This window comes from Mya arenaria, chromosome 9 (assembly GCF_026914265.1).
Source record: "Mya arenaria isolate MELC-2E11 chromosome 9, ASM2691426v1".
Lineage (NCBI taxonomy): Eukaryota > Metazoa > Mollusca > Bivalvia > Myida > Myidae > Mya > Mya arenaria.
In genome coordinates, this window is record NC_069130.1 from 44,970,701 (window position 1) to 44,990,824 (window position 20,124).

General features: G+C 35.0%; 1 protein-coding gene and 1 pseudogene across 6 annotated transcripts; both read left to right on the forward strand.

Annotated features, from left to right (window-relative positions):
* Window positions 1-1,874: 1,874 nt before the first annotated feature.
* LOC128203002 (neuromedin-K receptor-like) lies at window positions 1,875-7,442 on the forward strand (annotated as a pseudogene).
* A 104-nt stretch (window positions 7,443-7,546) lies between these two features.
* Window positions 7,547-19,454, forward strand: LOC128203001 (uncharacterized). Of its 6 annotated transcripts, none has more exons than XM_052904234.1 (2): window positions 7,547-7,616; window positions 16,835-19,454. In XM_052904234.1, the coding sequence occupies exon 2, from the start codon at window positions 16,967-16,969 to the stop codon at window positions 18,503-18,505; it is 1,539 nt and encodes a 512-aa protein (XP_052760194.1). In that variant the 5' UTR covers window positions 7,547-7,616; window positions 16,835-16,966; the 3' UTR covers window positions 18,506-19,454. The 6 variants fall into 6 exon arrangements, with proteins under 6 accessions (XP_052760194.1, XP_052760195.1, XP_052760193.1 ...); XM_052904235.1 differs by lacking the exon at window positions 7,547-7,616 and adding an exon at window positions 10,674-10,780; XM_052904233.1 differs by lacking the exon at window positions 7,547-7,616 and adding an exon at window positions 10,748-10,879.
* The last annotated feature ends 670 nt before the right edge of the window (window positions 19,455-20,124 follow it).

The window sequence follows — 20,124 nt, forward strand, 5'->3', positions numbered from 1 at the left end:
CATGGCCGCATCTATTGGGTCATCTCTGAATCCATCCTCCTAAGAAAGAGGTTCTGCAAAATATCATTAAAAACCACACTGATGTCTTCAAATAGGATATGTATCATGTGTTAACTTGATAATCCATACAAGATTGCAATGCACACATCATCAAATGATACAAAAGAGGGGATAAAACTTTGTTTTTAAGAACTATTTTCAGGCATACAACGACCCGGAAGTATTTCGTTGTATGTAATTTACTTAGTTATGAGCCAAACCGTGCCTCATATACTTAAGAGGTACGTAAGAACTATAGGACGGACGGACAAAGAAAATACCCTTATCCCTTTCTTCTGGAAGGGTGGGGCATAAAATATGTGTCACTTCTATAGTTTCATCAAACAAACAATAGTCAGCAATCATATTTTAACCTTCTTTTTCTTCTATTCGAGATATTGTACTTAATGCTGTACATCACACTTTGCTAAATAAATAGAATTTAAATAAAAAACACTGGAAGCGTTAATAGGCCGTAGGCGCATCAGCGTGATTTTACTTTTTTACTATAAGGTTCATAGGCATAACAATCTCATCCCAATCATATTGTTGGCTCCAAACGGAAAACGATGAATGCCTGTCATTACCTAAGAATAGGTAATGTAAACTGATGTTTTGTATACAATTAGCTAATTTCATAAATGTTACTGATAAATCCATGTACTAGGATTTATAAACATTGATTTTGATCTCGCAAGTTCGTTGTTAGAGTTAGAGTGAATGAGGTAAAACCCGATATTGGCTGAGGACGATTTGATTATTTGAAGTAGGTAAAGAATTGGTCTTTTGATGAACACATTTTCATCTTCTGCGTATTTATATAAAATAGTATATTCCCTTGGTTCCTTACCAAAATGTATTTAAGGTTCTTCGGATTTCGTTTAAATTCACCGTGCAACTTATTTTTATACTGCAATATAATTTGAAAATATGCAGAAAAATCGGCGTACAAAATGTAGCAGAATTTCGTTACAAAACACTTTCACTTTTGTGTGTCAAATTAATTTGACTGTAAGATCATGCGAGCGTTTAATAATACAACACTCGTAAATTGTAAAATGGTGAAATTAAGCAATTTAATTTATCTATTTGTAATAACGATTTTTTTTAAAGTGTAAATGTCACTTGAATAAATGAAATAGATGGGTGAAAGTGTTTATCCGTCCTGGTGGAATTTAGAAACTAATGTATAATTTACTAAGATTTGTTTGCGGTAACTGTTATTGAGGTACTTGCTCATGGTTTTGGACCAAAATTAGTTTTCCCGGTTATGCATCGGACAACTTTTATTATGCCATTCTCTTTACCCTATTGTGTCGAAATTGCAAGAAAACGAGTTATAGCATTAAAAAAAATATTTTGGTTTTAGCGGGTAGCGAACCAACGCTGGTAACGTCCATAATAAACTAGAAGACCGACGCCTAAACCATAAAGCCGCCAAGGCTTAAACAAAATGGTGGATATTTTTACCTCTTACCAATTCATTGATAACATCCCGCGGTTATGTCAATCAACCAATAACGCAACAACAAAGCCGTAATCTGACTAGTTAACCTTTGTTTTAGCATCCTTAATTAAAATAATTATATATCACATAGTATATGTTGTAATATAACAACATCACTCCGCTTATTTGTGAAAAATCAACCTGCAAACAACAATTGCTTAATTGTATATATTCCAGCAAAGCATACATTTTTTAGACGCGGCAAGGAATAACATTTTGTTTTCAAAATCGAAATATATCCACGTGCATATCAGTGAGATTTGTTTAAGATAGTAAGAGCAGGGCACCAGTCACTTGTTTTGATTTCTTCCAGATAATTACGCACGTACGCAATAATGCAGACATTATATGCATGGGGCGAGTTATGTTTACTGTTTATCATCTCAAGTATTAATTTTACTTAAAATCGAAATTAAAACTTTCCGGATATTCGTTTGTGCTTTAAATTATTGCATTGTTTTATCATATTGTGGTCTTCGGCTTATCATCAGAGCATGTGAAAAAGGTAGGTCTGGTTTGTTAATTTTACTTAGAAAAAGCAATTGAAGATAATCTAGCCATCATATTATACACAGAACCATCATTCAACTCGTTCAGGGAATATGAAAGAAAGTTCGTCAAAGCTCGCTTATTAACATAATTCGAACGCTTTGAATAATGTTGCGAAGTATATGACTCGTGACACATCTTATATAATTATATGAACTAAAATAATGGAAAACAAACAACATGAACAACCAAGTTTCAACAAGAATATTTTCACTGTACATCAAAACATATTGGTTAATCAGCTAATTACACACATTATTAAGTGAAAAATAATAATAACCAATACAACGCCATATAAATTATAATTGAAAAAAACAACACCAGAAAAAGTTGTAATCAATATAAGTCAATATATAACAAAGATATTTTTGCAGAGTGGCATAAAAAGGTCATCCAGAAAGTTACATAAAATTCCGTGGGCTGACAAACTATTGAATGTATCAGTATTAAACAAGTTAGGGAAACCATGTACATGTAATGGAACAAACGTCTATGGCTTGACATATGTTTTCAATGAGCATAAAATACAATTGGCAGCCACATGCAGGTCTAGGGACTGGCACGGAACAAAAACGAATTTAATATGTCTTGCCGTCGTACAGATTCCCCGTCACCTGCATGCGAGCGAACTTACAAACATAACACATAAAATCTTTACAGCACAATGCTACACATTCATGGAAAAATATATGGAGTGCAATTTAAGCACAAGGAATCTGATCATTTAGACAAAATTCCTCTACCCGCCGTGTAAGAGAGCAGATCTTGTATAAGACCTGCTGTTCATATACTGTTGAATTAATTTCTAAGCAGGGCGCTGTCGTCTGATTTGGCTCGGATCCATCTGCATACTAAACAGTTGTTAAATCTAGTTGTGCCGGGAATTTATTCGATAACCAGAAAAGCCATTTTTGCATTCGTTTTCAAGAATATCTACTCTATGGAACATTTCCGCAAAATCAACATCTCTACCCTAATCTGTATGCATTCACATCTTGGCCAAGATCTATACGTGTTGACGTCCTTTTCATTCAATTCACTCCGATTTACACCTCTCTTTTTAGGTAAATACATTGTACAACACATGTTTCTTTGGCAATTTCTGACATAATAAGAAGGTTCTAGGCTAAGTACGTGGTTTGGACAACATTGGATGCGCTCTGAAGGCTAATATGGTACGTTATAACCAAATGCTTATTACATGATGTGGTTTTCTATATTGATATTTAGAATGCTACTTCTAGAGATCGATTTTTTGTTCAAGTCTGAATGATGCACATAATTTACAGTTGTTATACTTTAATTTCAGTTCAATACACGCACTCAGAGAGAAATGGTTCATAAAGATCTCAGATTAAAAAAAGATGCTGCTAAGGGCGCAATAAAAATTAAATTTTCTAAGAATTAAGCCAACATTTTCAACCAATGAAATTGCAGATAGGCAATCATAACGTTCTAGGCTTTATCATTTAGAAATTAAAGAATTTAAACTTTCAGGGATGTTTAAAATTCCGCCAACTGCGTCATAATTTGCTCTGACAATGTTCCGGCCAATGAGGTAGTATTCTCAGACAGGTATATGACTAGAAGTAATACAAGGTTGTTTTCTACGAAAAGTTATCTTTCATTGCGCCCCAACCCCAAACATTCCGACAAATCAGACGTGGCTTCGATGACTTATAAAGGTTATAAAAGAGGTAGTTTTGTGGTACAATTTAATGCACCAATCGTTCTGTTTTCGGAAGAGTTGTCACTTTGGTTAAGGTGGTTCGCGTAGGGAGTTATGTTTTCAACTGGCGAGCAAAACAATGTATGATAAACATAACCACTTTGTCTTTTGTGTTCATTCCAAAATAGTTAAATCTTTATATTACTTCAGGGATTAAACATACTCGAAAGCGCCACCACTACTCTTCGACGGCGCTATCACTGATGCAGCAGCGCCACCAAATTAATTAATACGTGCATATTTCCTTTTTTCAAGACGTGCGTATTAGTTTTGTTGTGTTACGGAGTAAGAGTTATACATAACAGTCATATTTGCATGCGCCAGAATGTTCTTACAGTGTGTGTAAGCAACGAAGTGTACTTGGAATGCTAGCAGATTCTCAAAATATGCACAAGTTCGGAAAATCTCCGGGCACCACATTTAGCAAAGTATCGAAACGAAATCGTTGCCGACCTTTAGAAAAAGTATTCTTACACGGTACCACATTCTCCGATTTTCGAAATATCTCCGTTTAACAAAATTATCAAATAAAATATAAATCAAACTCACGTATGTAGAATTAAATCTTTTTTTAATGGAAAAATACGAAATAACTGTTAAACTTAGATAAATCGTAAACTATGTGGTACTTCAATTAGTAAGTGTCAATTCATTGTACACATCGATGCCAAGTTTAGGTCAGTTTTCTACAATTTTCTTTTTTTTTTTTCGCTATTGTTTTCATACGGAGTACAGCACCTTTAAGGAAATGTATTGTTGCCATGTAAATGAAACGCTGTAAATGAACTGTACTGTTTGTATTGAAATGTATAAGGAAATTAAATAGAAGTGTAAAACCATATAAGAGAACCAAATAGACACAGATTTGTAAGAGTATACTTCTTCTTTAAAAAAAGCCATGGTACTCTTTTACAAGTTTTTCAATATTTCTTGTTCAAGCATTCTTTTAGAACGAGTATTTAGGATTGTAATAACGGTAATAAACTTACGGTTGACAGCTTCGCTTGAACCTGATAAGGGACTTAAGATGTTTCAAGAAATTGGGACCTGTTTCATGAAAGGATGTTTGTCGCAACTTAAGGAATTTTAAAAATGTAAAAACGTCACAGATAGAATCAAGCCGATATTTGTTTTCCTTTATTTAATTTTGTATTCAACTCAAATACGGCCTTAACTTCAGTTCTTTCAAATACTACTACTACTGCTGCTGCTGCTGCTGCTACTAGTACTACTTCCAACACCACCACCACCAACAACAACAACAACACCACCATCACTACTACTACTACTACTACTACTACTACTACTACTACATATAAATTATGCTCCTGTGATTTAGAAAAAGTTATTTAAAGTAATGCATTTTAAATGCTGTTACTTTTATAACATATAGCTTTTCGTTTTAATTACAGAACGTTGTACACTTGAAGACCCTTAACTGCGTACATATCATGTGTTTTTCTCAAGGAAAGTAAATAAATTGATCACTACTTTGTACTAGTATGATGCTCAAATTATTCAGAAAATGTTCTGGGTTAAATTTCAGGTTTTCAGGCCGTCTGTTGTTCTTCCAAGAAGCATCGGAAAGACAAACAATACCCTCTGATAAACTGTTTAGAGGTATAATTCGTGCTTTGTTCTACGAAGAAGCACCATAGTACATTCCCAGTTTAACCACTATGACCTAAACACCTGAATTGCTGTCAAATTTTACACAGAAAACACTCCATTGGAATACCACACTGAACTGGAATTCCATAATGAATTGGGACTCCACTAAATATGATATTGACCAGTCAATGAATAAAAGCGTTACACTGGAACCAGAGTATGGACTCGCTGGAGATATCACCAATCCTGAAAACACGACATATCATCCAATAGAGATGTACGACGACTATTTTTACCCAGGATTTTCGTTCGAGAAGCCGATATATCAAATTATTTGGGAAGTGGTGATAGTCACAGCACTAGTCAATGTATTGGTAATTGTTGTGCTTCTGAGGAAAAATATGCGATCTCGCACAAACATGATTCTTACAGCTATTGCTTTCGCTGACACATTGACAGGAGTTGTAACTCTTCCAACGTACATCATGGCTTATCAGAAATTTGAGCCCGCGCAACCGTTTGACTCAAGTGAGTATGGTGGTCTGTATTATGACAACGACATGGAAGTAACAACTGTTTCTGTGCCAAACGCAACTCTTCAAGCAACAAGTAACAATTACGCTGACGTTTACTCGTTCAACCAATACGACGTGTATGTATTGTCTAAAACTCTGTGTACGTCGTTTATGCTGACTAAGTTTTTCTTGTCGAAGATGTTCCACACGATGTCAATTTTTCTAACGTTGTTCCTGGGCTTCCAGCGATTCCGTTGCTTATCCGTTTATTGCGAACAGATTTTAAACAATGAAATCAACTATTGTTACGTGCATAATGATCTTTACTTTTTCTCCCGTTCTGCATATTTACCACGTTGTAAACAAGAAAGCTCAAGAAGGTATGTGCGAATGGAAACTTGAAAACTGCGAGGAGGACTGTGTGTTTTTGTGGATTGTCCTGATTTTAAGACATTTTGTCCCATGCACACAACTTACCGTGTTTGCATTGCTGCTCGTACGAGAACTAAACAAAGGGAGAATGGTCGGAGGGAACCGCGAACAAAATGCACGCCGCGAGCGGGAAAACAGGCATGTAACTATCATCGTCATAGCGATCGTCATCGTGTTCCTGATTCCCGAAATCCCCTATGGGATTTTTCTTCTTCTTTCCGTTATCAGCAGGCACACAAACAAGAAGTTTGATTTGGAAAAGAATCGCCTTATCCATGTCATCTACGAGCTCATCCTGATAACATCTTTTCACGTAAACTTTTACATCTACACCTGCCTGAACAAACGTTTCCGCGAGGGGCTCAAGCAAACAATCTTTTACCCAGTTCAGACTTTGTTCGGACGTTCAAACCGATAGCCGATATCGCAAAGTCAAACTAGACAAACAACTGAATCTCAAAGAAGAACATTGTATTAAACTGTGAGTTCCAAGAACGATTTTTAGGCAGATGAATCCGGGCCAGGTAGGGAAGGCGTTAAAAGAAGAATCCAACCTGACTAAAACAAAACTTACAGATGGTCAAAGTGTTTCCACGGACTCCAAATATGAGTAGCGGAGAGTAGAAAACAACCCAAATTTGTTATGAGTGCAGCATTATATGTATATGCTTTTAATGTTCTTGCCCTTTATTGACTGGATTAAGAATGTCCATAACTCTATTGAATTTCACTGATGAAATTATTTACTACTAGCTGTGAATCGTACAATACGGAAATAATACAGGGTATAATGAACGCACGTGCAAATATAACGCGATGCGGAAATATAATGTACGATCACGTGTTGAAAATAAGAGTCTACGATTAGACGGTTGGTATAATACAATACTTGTTTTGATGTGATTCGGTGGAGTGGAATACTGCCGTATTGCTCTGCGCGTTTAATACGACATATGTTGCTTGCAGTTTGATGCACGTTAAAAATATATATGTTTCGAAAACAAAATGAAAAATTGTATCAAGTCATTATATACGTCAAAACACTTTATTGCAATAAATATTAAACTGATGTTGCTGTTACTGTTGAAGCAATTGTTGTTGTTGTTCTTATCTTGTTGTTCTTTTGTTGCTGTTCTTGTTCATGCTGTTGCTGCTGCTGCTGCTTCTGCTGTAGTTGTCAATTGTAGCAATGAAGACGTAAATGCCGTACAACTAATACGTAATACAGTTTACGGTAAGTATATAATATCTGCATTAATTATTAATAGGGCCGACAGAGATGGATAACCAGCCACAACCTGACAAATCAGTGTGAATTCAATAATTTACCGAATTATATACAGCCACATGCGTATACAAACCGGTCTGGTGAAAAAACTAAAAACAGCTAGAACTCGGACGGATCTAGGAAATTATGTTTTAGGGGACACAACCTAGCTGTCCACATAATACAAACGTGTTGTATGTGTTTTCAAACGTCAGGCGTTAAATTAAAGTTTTTCCAAAGCGTAACAAAGGCACGAATCAAAATCATTAATTATCGTACATTATTAACGTTATCGAGAGGGTCTACTTTGTCACGGACTTAGCGTAATGATAATTGAGTTAATCACCGGCGGCCTCATCTTTAAGCCTTTTTACGAGGTATATCCCGAGGCTTGCCGGGGATGACCGAGTTGTTACGATTGGTCGTTTTAAGATGTCTGACCGTTGCATAATGTTTGGTTGTGGGGCGCTCAATATAAAAAAAAACGCACAAGCAACGCACCGCCGATTTACATATATACTTGAACTACAAGAACAAGAACGGGGCACAGGAAATGTATCAAATAAATGTTTATAATTTGTGTGCGACAATCTGTCTAACGTTTCCCATCAGCTTCCGAGAAAACAATGTGTAATTATGAATTTGATCAAAATGTCAAGTGCGTCTGCGTAATTCTTGTTACACAGACTAGACACTGTAATCGTGACATTTCATGTCCTATTTTCTACACTTTAGGCTGATTTAAGCAAACACAACATTTGATGTTCATAAGAAAACCAGATGTTAAACATATTCTGTTTAAGCCAACGGATATGATATTTATAAGTGTTTAGATTCCGAACAAGTTCTAACAAACTTGTATATACGTTGCCATTTGCCTAGTTAAATTAAACAACGATTCTGTCCGTCACTCTCGTTGGCACGATATTGCGCGAGAGTGTGGTCTTGTTTTGTGGGTAGAACCTAAGTACGCAGAAATTCCGGCTTCTCCGAACCAACTTGCTTACCAATCGGAGCTCCTCGGCCATCTCCGCCATACGAAGAGCCTCGGTGTAAATTAGTAAAAGTAGTTCGTACATTTCTTATTAATAATATTCATTATTTGAAGTGTTTTAACGTTTCAGTTTTTATTACTTTGTTCAAATTGATTCCCAGTGAAGTGAATGATTGCATTATTCATTAAGATAACAGTCCTAAGGCTTAACTGCTTAATTGAAATTACGCGATCTACTTGCAGCGTAGTAAAATTACTAAGATTTCGAACATTGTCAACCGTCCATATACACCCGAAGTTGTTTTCGAAGGAAACTGACCAATGTGTTCCGATTGTCTCACATCCTACCAGGCCGAGAATCGTAAGCATCGGTCAGAAAAACAAGTGGGCATATCACTGCACTAACCTGACAACCGTTTGTTATTTGTATCAGCACATGCATTAAAATATGTTTTATATATTTGAACAGAAGTTATTGTAAAAGCCGGTACAGTCATGGAAAAAGCTCACAGGATAATTGCGTGAAATTTTCAGGGCAGTTAAAGTAATATATTAGACAGTGATTGGTGGAAAACAAACAACAGACATTTCCGTATTTTGAAGATTTTGTATTTTATTCGATGCAACCCCCACTTTACAAAGTCGCAAAATTTATCGGAGAAATACAATTACTAATAAAATGAAAGTCAAGGTCCCCAATCTTGAAAACGTCCTTGGAATGCTAAGAACAAAATTCGTACACGACCATCTTTATCGTATTAATTAAAGCGTGATTCATCGGTAAATAATACAGCTGCCCAGTCCGCTCTGGTCATCCGTAAGCGACGACGAGCCCAGCGTAAACGGGTTAGTTTGGCTTGATCAGTTAAGATAATCCCATGAAATGGGCCTCTGCAGCGTACACCATTTTCCCTCAACCTTCTACGCACAGTCTGGGCGCTGATAGGGCGACCATGCGTTCCAACTGTTACCCTCGATGTATCAGTAGCTCGACGTCGCCTGTCTAGAAGGTGTGTATTCAGAATGTTTCAGTCCTGATTTCTTGTAGTTACTCGTCCTCTTGGTTGGCGTGGCAGGTCTCGGACAAAGCCTGCCGTTCTGTAATTACGAAGCAAACGTATTACTGATGTGCGGTGCACGTTCAGCATTCTTGTAACCTAAAAATGAACGAAATTTGCAAGTTTCTGAAAATGGCCTAAGTTATATTTAATATCTTTTTTTTAAAAGTCTGATCGAAAACGAAATTATAATGACTGGCAAAAAATAAGTAAACGAACACTTACAACATTGTAACTCGCACTTGCTCTTTCTTGGTTTGACAGTTTCGGCATTTCGAAAATCTTTCCTAATAACTGATGCAAATGTCAATGCCCATGAATTTAACCGTTTATTTTTAGACTACTTAGAAAGTTCATGTATTACATACCAGTAAGCACAAGTTTCACGTGCACCGCGCCTCTAAAAACGAGTTCTTGGAAAAATAAAATCGATGCCCACATGAGCAATTAAACAGTTATTTATCGGGGGGGGGGAAATAAAAATAAAATCACATTAAAATATAATAATAACAGTGATTATAAAAATGAAATTTAATTTATTAAAAATTTGCAAGAATACAGTTAAGAATGTGGAGTACTGAGTTTTAGTTGGCTAAATTTGCGACTTTGAAAAAAGGGGTTTTATTGGATAATTAATAAAATCTGTTATCTTTTAGAATTCTTTTATTGTAAATTTTATATCAAACAATGTCCTCTGTATTAATCTATATTTCCTGAAAATATTATTCAGTTCCTTTCGGTAGTTTTAAAGTTATTGCGAAAATGCTACTGGTAGCGTTAGAAAAATTGTTAAGTGTATACGCACTTCCGCCTACAGCGGAACGTTACAATACCACCGATTAGTCGTGGAGCTGGCGTTAAGTGGCCGTTAACATACCTTTTTATTGTTTAAATCATTTAGGTTTGAACTGAACGATAAGGAAATGTGTGGTTGCCATGTACATGAACACTAAAATGGCATTTTGCCAAGCTGAAGTTTTGCTCGTTTGCATTGAAATGTATAAGGAAATTAATTATAAGTGCATAGCCATATCAGAGAACCGTTTCTACAAGCTACTAGGAAGTAGCTCACAGAAAAGGTTAATTACTAGAAATTTTATCCATTCACTGTAATAAACCATATGATGTGGATCCATATATGTTTTAAGTTTAATTTTAAGTGTAACCACAAGGAAAAGGTATTGTACATACTTTTATGTCATACTAAAAGATGAATACTCGTGTGCATAGATATGAATTTGTATGAATACACTTCTTCTTTAAAGTAACGGCATGGTACCTTTTTACACAAGACTGAATAAAAACAACTTCAGGCATAAGTTTATTCAGAGATGAAATGCATATCTAATGTTCAAAGCATATTCAAAACATGAAACAATAATCACTTATTTACTTGTTTAACCATTATTTGAGTACGAGTAGTCGACCGTGGATGTCGTTTATTAAAAAAAGGTTTACACATTTATCAAAACATTAGAATACTTTGTATTAACAAAACCTTTTTCTGAGCTTTAATGAATCGGGTCTAAAGGTTCGCACACCAAGCTATAAAATAACGTGACCTACGAGTTTGGGGGATACAATTTCAAATACCCATTTATTGTATCCCCCAATGGGTTATAATAACGGTGTAAGACAAAACAATGTTATTGTTTTTTGTATATTAATGTTGTTGTTTTTTGGGGGGGTTATCAGTTTATTATATAATTATTTGTTTTATAAATACTTATGTGAAAAATTGTTTTATCAAGCATATTTTATAGATTTACTTTACAATAAAAAAGTTGGCTGGTCCATTTTGATCATGTGATCTCCATGGAACAACCTAGAAACCAATTCAAAATGTTCATTCCATTAATATATTTTGTATTTTTTTCTTTGATATATTAAATTGACATTCCAAATGGTCGTCAGTTTTTTTTTAATTATTTTCACGAATGAAGACAAAGATAATTATTTAAATTAGGTATCTTGAATACTTTTGAATACTCAGCTACCTGTGGTCTAATGCATTTCCCATCAAGGCAGCAAACGTCATTTACTTTAGACGCTAGTGGCAAAAAGCTTGTTGACTTTATGACCCGACACCACTTAGTCGCCATTAAGGTAATACCTATTTGTACAGGCGCGATGATATCTAGTAATGTGCCGTATAACAGTGTTAGAGAAACGCTTATTGACCAAGTCTTATTTCAAAGTGAACATTTAAATAGTGTAATATGTTGTAAAATAGCAAAGGATAATTGTTTAAATGTTTCTAGCCACTGTCTTGTTATTTTTAATATACAAATACAAGTTATCATACCCAAAACGTTTGAAAAGCTCAAGACCAGACCAGACAACCGACGACATTGATGATTCGTATTGTACTTTGGTAACAACATTGCATACGACTTCTAAGAAGTGTGTGCCAAAGCGATGCTTTAACCCATACTTAAATCCAGACTGGAACGTTACTTACGTTATCTTGTTTACATAAAGACATGCAATTTTGAAGGAAACAATTGATAGATGAAAACCGACCACGAGGGAACGAATTTAAAACATACATAGCATACAAAAAGGCAATAGCTCAATTAAGAAGAAAACATAGCGAAAACTCACAAATGTATATTGAATAGTTAGAAGCGAAAATTGACCAAGTGGTGGGAATGGACACTAACACATTCTGGCGTTTGATTTAACAGACGCCGGAAGCCAGCGACTAACCAAAGTGTTTGAAATGAAATTCGGTGATACTGACAAGAAAAAAACGCACAGGATATAAGGGTTGGTAGAAAACATTTTGCTGATCTATACCAAATAGACGTTAATCCGACCGTTGATGAGGAGTACCATTTGAACTGCGAAAAAATAAAAATCATCAAATCTTATCTTACGGTTGGAAATACGTCTATTTTCATATAACAGAAAATGTAATACTATAATGTTCAAAAACATGAAAAAGGATTATGCAAGTGGTTAAACGACTTGCTCATATCGCTTTTGAGATGTTAAGAGATAATATAGCTACGCTATTCAACGGCGGAAATAGAAAGAAAAGGGATCCAATCCAAACAGCTGTCGTGCTATTTCGCTGTGTTCTAAAATTTTGAAACTATATCAAAAAGTAATTCTTTTTGAAATGCAAGATGCAGAGTGGCTGACGTATAATAATATTCAAGACTGCTTACAATAACATTTTAGTTGTATCATGATATCATTGCTCGTCCGTGAAAGCATATATATTGCAAATGAAAACAACAGTAAACTGTATACCTTCTCACTGGATGTCCACCAGGCCTTTGATCACGTTAACTTTACAATACTGCTTACAATGTTATTCGATGCCCCGGTGTCAACCCATACATGTCAAAAGTTTGTATCAATATGTTCTAAAACATTTACAGTTGTTTATGATCACAAGGATGCGTGTCCGAAGGACTCCCAATACAGCAAGGTACGAGACAGGGCCAATGTTGGAGTCCAATTTTGTATCTCCTCTATATAAACAACCTCATGGCATTCGTTTTCAATATTAGATGCTCAACGCATACTGATGCCATGGTTCTTCTTTCACTCAGCAAAATCGGTATAAATGAATTTCTAGAATTTGTAACTCCAATTCATTTAAAGAACGATATCAGTGTAATGTAAGTAAAACAAAAAAAATGTTTTAATGAAACAAAATAAATGTTTGCATGCAGTAAAAGGTCATGGAGTATTGGAACAGACAGTGTGGACAGTAACGTGCACCTTGGAGTCTTATGCAACAAGTACATGCACATACATATTTTAAAGATGCGTGCATTCAGTCTAACAGATTGCGGGGCATCTGATGATAGAAGTCTACGGTTCCGAGGTTTGGAACAATATTTCAAGAACACAAATGATTTCCCTTAATTGTGTGCATATACAGTTCATGAAGAAAATTCAAGGATTTTTACGTTCATGAAGGTCGGACGTTACTAGGTTACATCGGCATCGATTGACTAAGAAATTGTCAAGAAAAAACTGCTAGTGTTCGAAAATCTCTGTTAGTTGGACCCAGAGAAAACAGTAAAACGCATATTTTCACTAAGACTTCTTGCATTTCTTGAAGATCCAAGAACAATAAGATGATTTATTCCGTATTTATATAGAATACTCTGCAAATACAAACTTTTGAAGCATGTCAACCAATATGTAGAAAATGGACTATTCCCAGAAATATGTAAATGGTAAAAAAACATTGTAAAAAGCATTGCAATCGCAGAATATTAATCAAGGCTTTTGAGTGAAAACATCATATGCGATTTTGTGTCTATAAATAAGGAGATATTACCAGGTGTTTTATGGAAGTTTAGCCAAATATATGGTGAGGAACTTAAATATTGCAGTTCCGTGACGCTAACTCTTAGTTAAATAATAAGCGGGACATACGTTCCTTAATGTACACGCTGTTCTGTTCAAACGTACTGCATTTCAAAGCATATTTTGTTGTTGTTGTGTACATCAAATGATACTATAAGGCAATGTCTTTGACGAAAACCAAGTTCATTGCTTACTAAGGAACATTATGGTATATATTTATATGCACTTTTCGAAGCAACTTTTGAAAACGATATCAGGGTTCGAATCAGCTTCGCTATGCGATAATAGTCGACACACATTCAAAACTGTATATAGGTACCAGATTTTTTAGGCAAGCCACTAGCTTAGTTTTTAAATGTATATTTAAACATAGTATAGCGTTATATTTCCTGTATTGTTGTACAACAGATGAGTCAAAAATCATGTGTCTATTACAAATATGAATGTGTGGCATTGAAGTTTTCAGGTTTTGTGTTTTGTTTGCTCAAAATATATTGCTTTGGTTTGAGATATTTACTGAAAATTGGAATTTCAGAGACATATTGTGGGAAAGGTACCAACAGTATTTAGGCAAACCACTACCTCAGTTTTTAGTAAAAACTTTTTATCATACATTTCAATAATTATATTGAATTTTCGTGCAATAATGGTACCAGATTTAATAACGTTTTCCGATAAATCTTTCAATAATTATTCCATGATTTAAGTATAAATTACTTTTAAAATCTGTAAATAAGAAATCATCGCACATTATATTATTTTATCAACTCGCTTTCGTGAAACCAACATAAATGCAGTCTGAACGTTAATGCGCATGTATTACATTTCATTTTTTTTTTTACAATTAACAACTACTTAGTCCATGTTTATAAATGGACGTATTCTGGGATTGGTGTATATTGCAGTGTTCAAAGGGAAATGGTCATTTCGTACCCTGACCATTTCGTATTCTCCGATGTTTGGTCATCCCTTTTGTGAGTCAGACACCTCTGTGTCGGTCAGAATAAAGTTTTTCAGACCACTCATGTAATACCGACATGTCAGCAAAAAAAGAATTGACCTCAATAACAGTCTATTCTTGTGTTATATAAAACCCGAAATGGTCACAGTGGCGCAGTTGTATGACCATTTTTACAGAGCTTGGGACCTGCGGCCGTATTCAATAAGCATCTTAGTGAATATTTCCAACTTAGTGAGAATTTCGTTATTTTTGACAACGATTATTTTAAATATTCTCTACTTTCATCAGATTTATTCATATGCATATATTGTTCAAACCTTTTTTTAAAATTATTTTCATAGTTTTGGTGTACAAACATTGTTCGTTGTCTTAAAATGCAAATGAGGAAAAAAGGCAATTGTTCACTAAGTTGAAAAATGTTACTAAGACCCCAACATCTCGAAATTCTTAAGCAAAACAAGCCTAAGTTGCTTATTTCCTTAAGCTTAATTTTAACTTAATCTTGATTTTACTAAAAAAAAGTGCATTGTGATTTTCACAGAGATAATTCCATTTTAAAAGTCCAGATATGTTTTGAGATTGTAAATATTAATTTAATTATACAAAATCTAAACTAGTGTATTTAGTTTGGTTCTGTTATAAGGGACTTAAGAAGTTTCGAGAAATTGGCGCCTGTTTCATTTAAGGATCTTCATCTAAACTTTAGAAATCTTTAACATGTAGATACAGCACAGATAGCAAAAGGTGATATTTGTTTTCGTTTTTTTAATTGTGTTTTCAACTCCTAAAGTTCATTTTTTACAATAATGACACCAAGTGTTTTTCTTCTCTATTGTGCTGCTGCATTCTTTTGAAAATAGATTTTCATTTCGAACTTTGTACCGTATTAAAGATGTAGACAATGGGACTGTTTAAGCCTACGTAAAGGCGTTTAAGTGTATATTTAATGATTCACTTTTGGATTATTACACGAAACGGAAGAACGCTTTTCGTTAAGAAGTTTTGCTTATAAAAGTAAGTGTTCTTACATAGATGACTAAACATTTGTGACAGAATACTCAATGAGACACTAACACAAACATTAATTCATAAGCGAAATGAAATAAACAGTGTAGCAGAGGTATTTATATTTATTATATACTACATTACGTGCACACGCATATGTGTTTTAGGCAATTCATAACAAGTAAAAAGTATTTGCAGTACGTGATATACCAGTAGTTTGGTATCTACATAAAAAATCAAAATAACACGGATTATTGGAAGGTTTCTTTAAAAACAACTTATTGTGTACTTGTCATTATTTAGGTTTGCTAGCAATACTTACTAATTTCTTTATATACTACTGCTACACAACTACTACTACTACTACTACTGCTGCTACTACTACTACTACTACTACTACTACTACTACTACTACTACTACTACTACTACTACTACTACTACTACTACTACTGCTACTACTACTGCTGCTGCTCCTACTACTACTATTTCCTCTACTATTTCCTCTACTACTACTTCCACTAAATGCAATTTTTGTTTTGTTTTATGGAGGGAGATGGGTTATAGTTTATATATACTTTTATTAACTGCATACACATTTGCCGCTTTCAAGCGAAGCAAATTCCTTGCTCACAGACTTGCAGATTAATTATGCTCCTATAATGCTGGTACTCTTATTACAAATAGTTTTTGGATTTAATTTTAGCGGAGATGCACACTTAAAGGCCCTAAACTGCGTACATAATGTGTTCCTCGGAATGAAAATAATCGATTGTTCACTTCCTTGTACTTATATGATGCTCGTTTAATTCAGAAAATATTTTGGTTTAATTTTAGGTATCAGGCCGTCCGTCATCATCCGAAAAAGTATCGTAAAGAGTGACAATACCAATAGATAAACTATTTAGGGGTTTAATTCGTGATTTGTTCCACGTAGAAGCATCTGTCTCACCCTTTGTCATTTAAAAAATGACAACAGAAACAACCGATTTGCTGTCAAATTCTTCACAGAAAGGACATCATTGGACTACCACACATAATTGGAATACCACACTGAATTGGAATTCCACAGTGAATTGGGATCCCAATATGAATTCCACCAAATATGATATTGACCAATCGATGAACGGAAGCGTTACACTGGAACCAGAGTATGGACTTGCTGGAGATATCACCAGCAATCCTGAAAACACGACATACCATCCAATAGAGATGTACGACGACTATTTTTACCCAGGATTTTCATTCGAGAAGCCAATATATCAAATTATTTGGGAAGTGATGGTGATAGTCACAGCACTAGTCAATGTATTGGTAATTGTTGTGCTTCTGAGGAAAAATATGCGATCTCGCACAAACATGATTCTTACAGCTATTGCTTTCGCTGACACATTGACAGGAGTTGTAACTCTTCCAACGTACATCATGGCTTATCAGAAATTTGTGCCCGCGCAACAGTTTAACTCAAGTGAGTATGGTGGTTTGTATTATGACAACGACATGGAAGTAACAACTGTTTCTGTGCCAAACGCAACTCTTCCAGCAACAAGTAACAATTACGTTGAAGATAACTCGTTCAACCAATACGACGTGTATGTATTGTCGAAAACTCTGTGTACGTGGTTCATGCTGACTAAGTTTTTCTTGTCGAAGATTTTCCACACGATGTCAATTTTTCTGACGTTGTTCCTGGGCTTCCAGCGTTTCATGTCCGTTGCTTATCCGTTTATTGCGAAAAAAACAACAATGAAATCAACGATTGTTACGTGCATAGTGATCTTTACTTTTTCTCCCGTTCTGCATATTTACCACGTTGTAAACGAGAAAGCTCAAGAAGGCATGTGTGAATGGAAACTTGAAAACTGCGAGGGAGACTGTGTGTTTCTGTGGATTGTCCTGATTTTCAGACATTTCGTCCCATGCACACTTCTGACCGTGTTTACATTGCTGTTCGTTCGAGAACTAAACAAATCGAGAAGGATCGGAGGGAACCGCGAACAAAATGCACGCCGCGAGCGGGAAAACAGGCGTGCTACTATCATCGTCATAGCGATCGTCATCGTGTTCCTGATTCCCGAAATCCCCTATGGGATCTTTCTTCTCTTTTCCGTAATCAGCAGGCACACAAACAAGAAGTTTGATTTGGAAAAGAATCGCCTAATCCATGCCATCTACGAGCTCACCCTGATAGCCTCTTTTCACGTAAACTTTTACATCTACACCTTTCTGAACAAACGTTTCCGCGAAGGGCTCAAGCGAACAATCGTTTACCCAGTTCAGACGTTGTTCGGACGTACATACCGATGGTCGGTATCGCGAAGTCAAACTGGACGCACAAGTGAATCGCCAGGGAGAACATTGAATTCAAGTCTGAGTTCCAAGAACGAAACAATGTTAAGGCAGATGAATCCGGGCCAGGTAGGGAAGGCGTTAAACGAAGATTCCAACCTGACTGAAACAAAACTTACAAATGGTACAAGTGTTTCCACGGACTCCAAAAATGAGTAGCAGAGACTACAGAACAACCCAAATACGACATTCTTCATCAACGAGTCACAATTCATGGCGTGAGATTCCAAGGATTACAAGGGCCAAGTTATAAGTGCGGCATTATAATGAAATCGTTCTTATGTTCTTGCCCTTTATAGGCTGCGATAGGAATGTCCATAATTCCATTAAATTTCACCAATGAATTCAGTTAATTAACTGTTTTCGTTTTGAAGAACTTTTGTTACTAAGGTTGTCATCCCTTCGATTATTCGAAACCTTCAGTGAATTTGTTAAAGATGCACTCTTACTCCCAAATAAGATTTACAACAATAAATGAAATTGTTTTAACAGTCCTTATGGATGAATAAATGTCGAAAACGATGGTTCTTATGAAGGATACCGAATTTAATTTGAAATAAATGTGAATGAAACACGGTATTTCTACCTTTAAATGTATAGTAGATCACAGTAAATCTTTTAGCATTCACCAATCATTTAATACTTTACGCTTTCTGCTGTTAAATACACGGTTACAATCTTGTTTTCAGCAATTAATATTTTCAATAATTGCATTATTTTGTAAGTAGTTGAAAGTTTATCACTCAAAATTTGTGTTTGTTATACATATGTATGTATTGATTTTGAATAATAGTGTCACTTTAATGCAGCGCCAAAACGCGTGCAGATGTTTTCCTATAAAATCAGGTTATGAGTCAAAGGAATATCATCCATTTGAAGTATATGAGGTTCTAAGTCGGTTTTTTTTATAATGACGAAAGTTTTGTTTATTTGATTTTATTGTTTCTGTATCTATTTTTATAGTTTATCATACCTTTATTTGCATATTTTTGTTCTTATTTTTGTTGTTGATATTTCTGAAAAATTTTATATTTTTTTTAATTTCTTATTATTTCTCAATTATTAGTTTATATCTATATATAAGTCCAAATAAACCTATATATTTGTTTTGCTTATTAAATTGCTATTTGTTCATTTTTGCATCCGACGATCGTAAGACGAAATAATTATATGCAATGGAATTTCAGTGCTTTCGATAGTGTAAAAGTGTATAATAAGGTAAAAAGGAGTTGACCAAATTTTACGAAAAAATATAATATAATAGTTGCGATCTAAAAGCATTTGCATTTTTATCGGAAAAGTCTGTCGCCATTATAAGTATGCTTTTTTGTCAAAATGCACCCGACTTCTTATATTTTTAAAAATGGTTTCTTAGAAAGCTAACGAAACTTCATGTGTTTTATTATTGGGGCGTCAATAAATATTAACATACGGAAGTGTGCTCTTGAGAGCATTAGTTTGAAATACAATGATCAACATTGATGGAAGTAAGCCAGTTTGAGTGTGGTTTGCAACTATACGCCTTTATAAAATACAAAAATATCAATTTTAAAGACGCACTCTTACATGTACGTGAAGTAAGCGGACTAGCGGTCTAGCGGCGTGAAGTCAGCGGCCTAGCGGCGTGAAGTTAGCGGCCTGAAGTTGGCGGCCTAGCGGCCTATTTTTTTTCTCTATTTCAAAGCAATTGCTAATGCGTTTTTTTGGAAAACAATGACAAATCAAAGTGTTTTTCATTTATACAATAAGCGGCACAAAGCTGAAAAACCTAGCGGCCT

Bases quoted from the DNA above. Each gene is read 5' to 3' on its own strand.
- LOC128203001 (XM_052904234.1), top strand. From the start codon at position 16,967: ATGACAACAGAAACAACCGATTTGCTGTCAAATTCTTCACAGAAAGGA.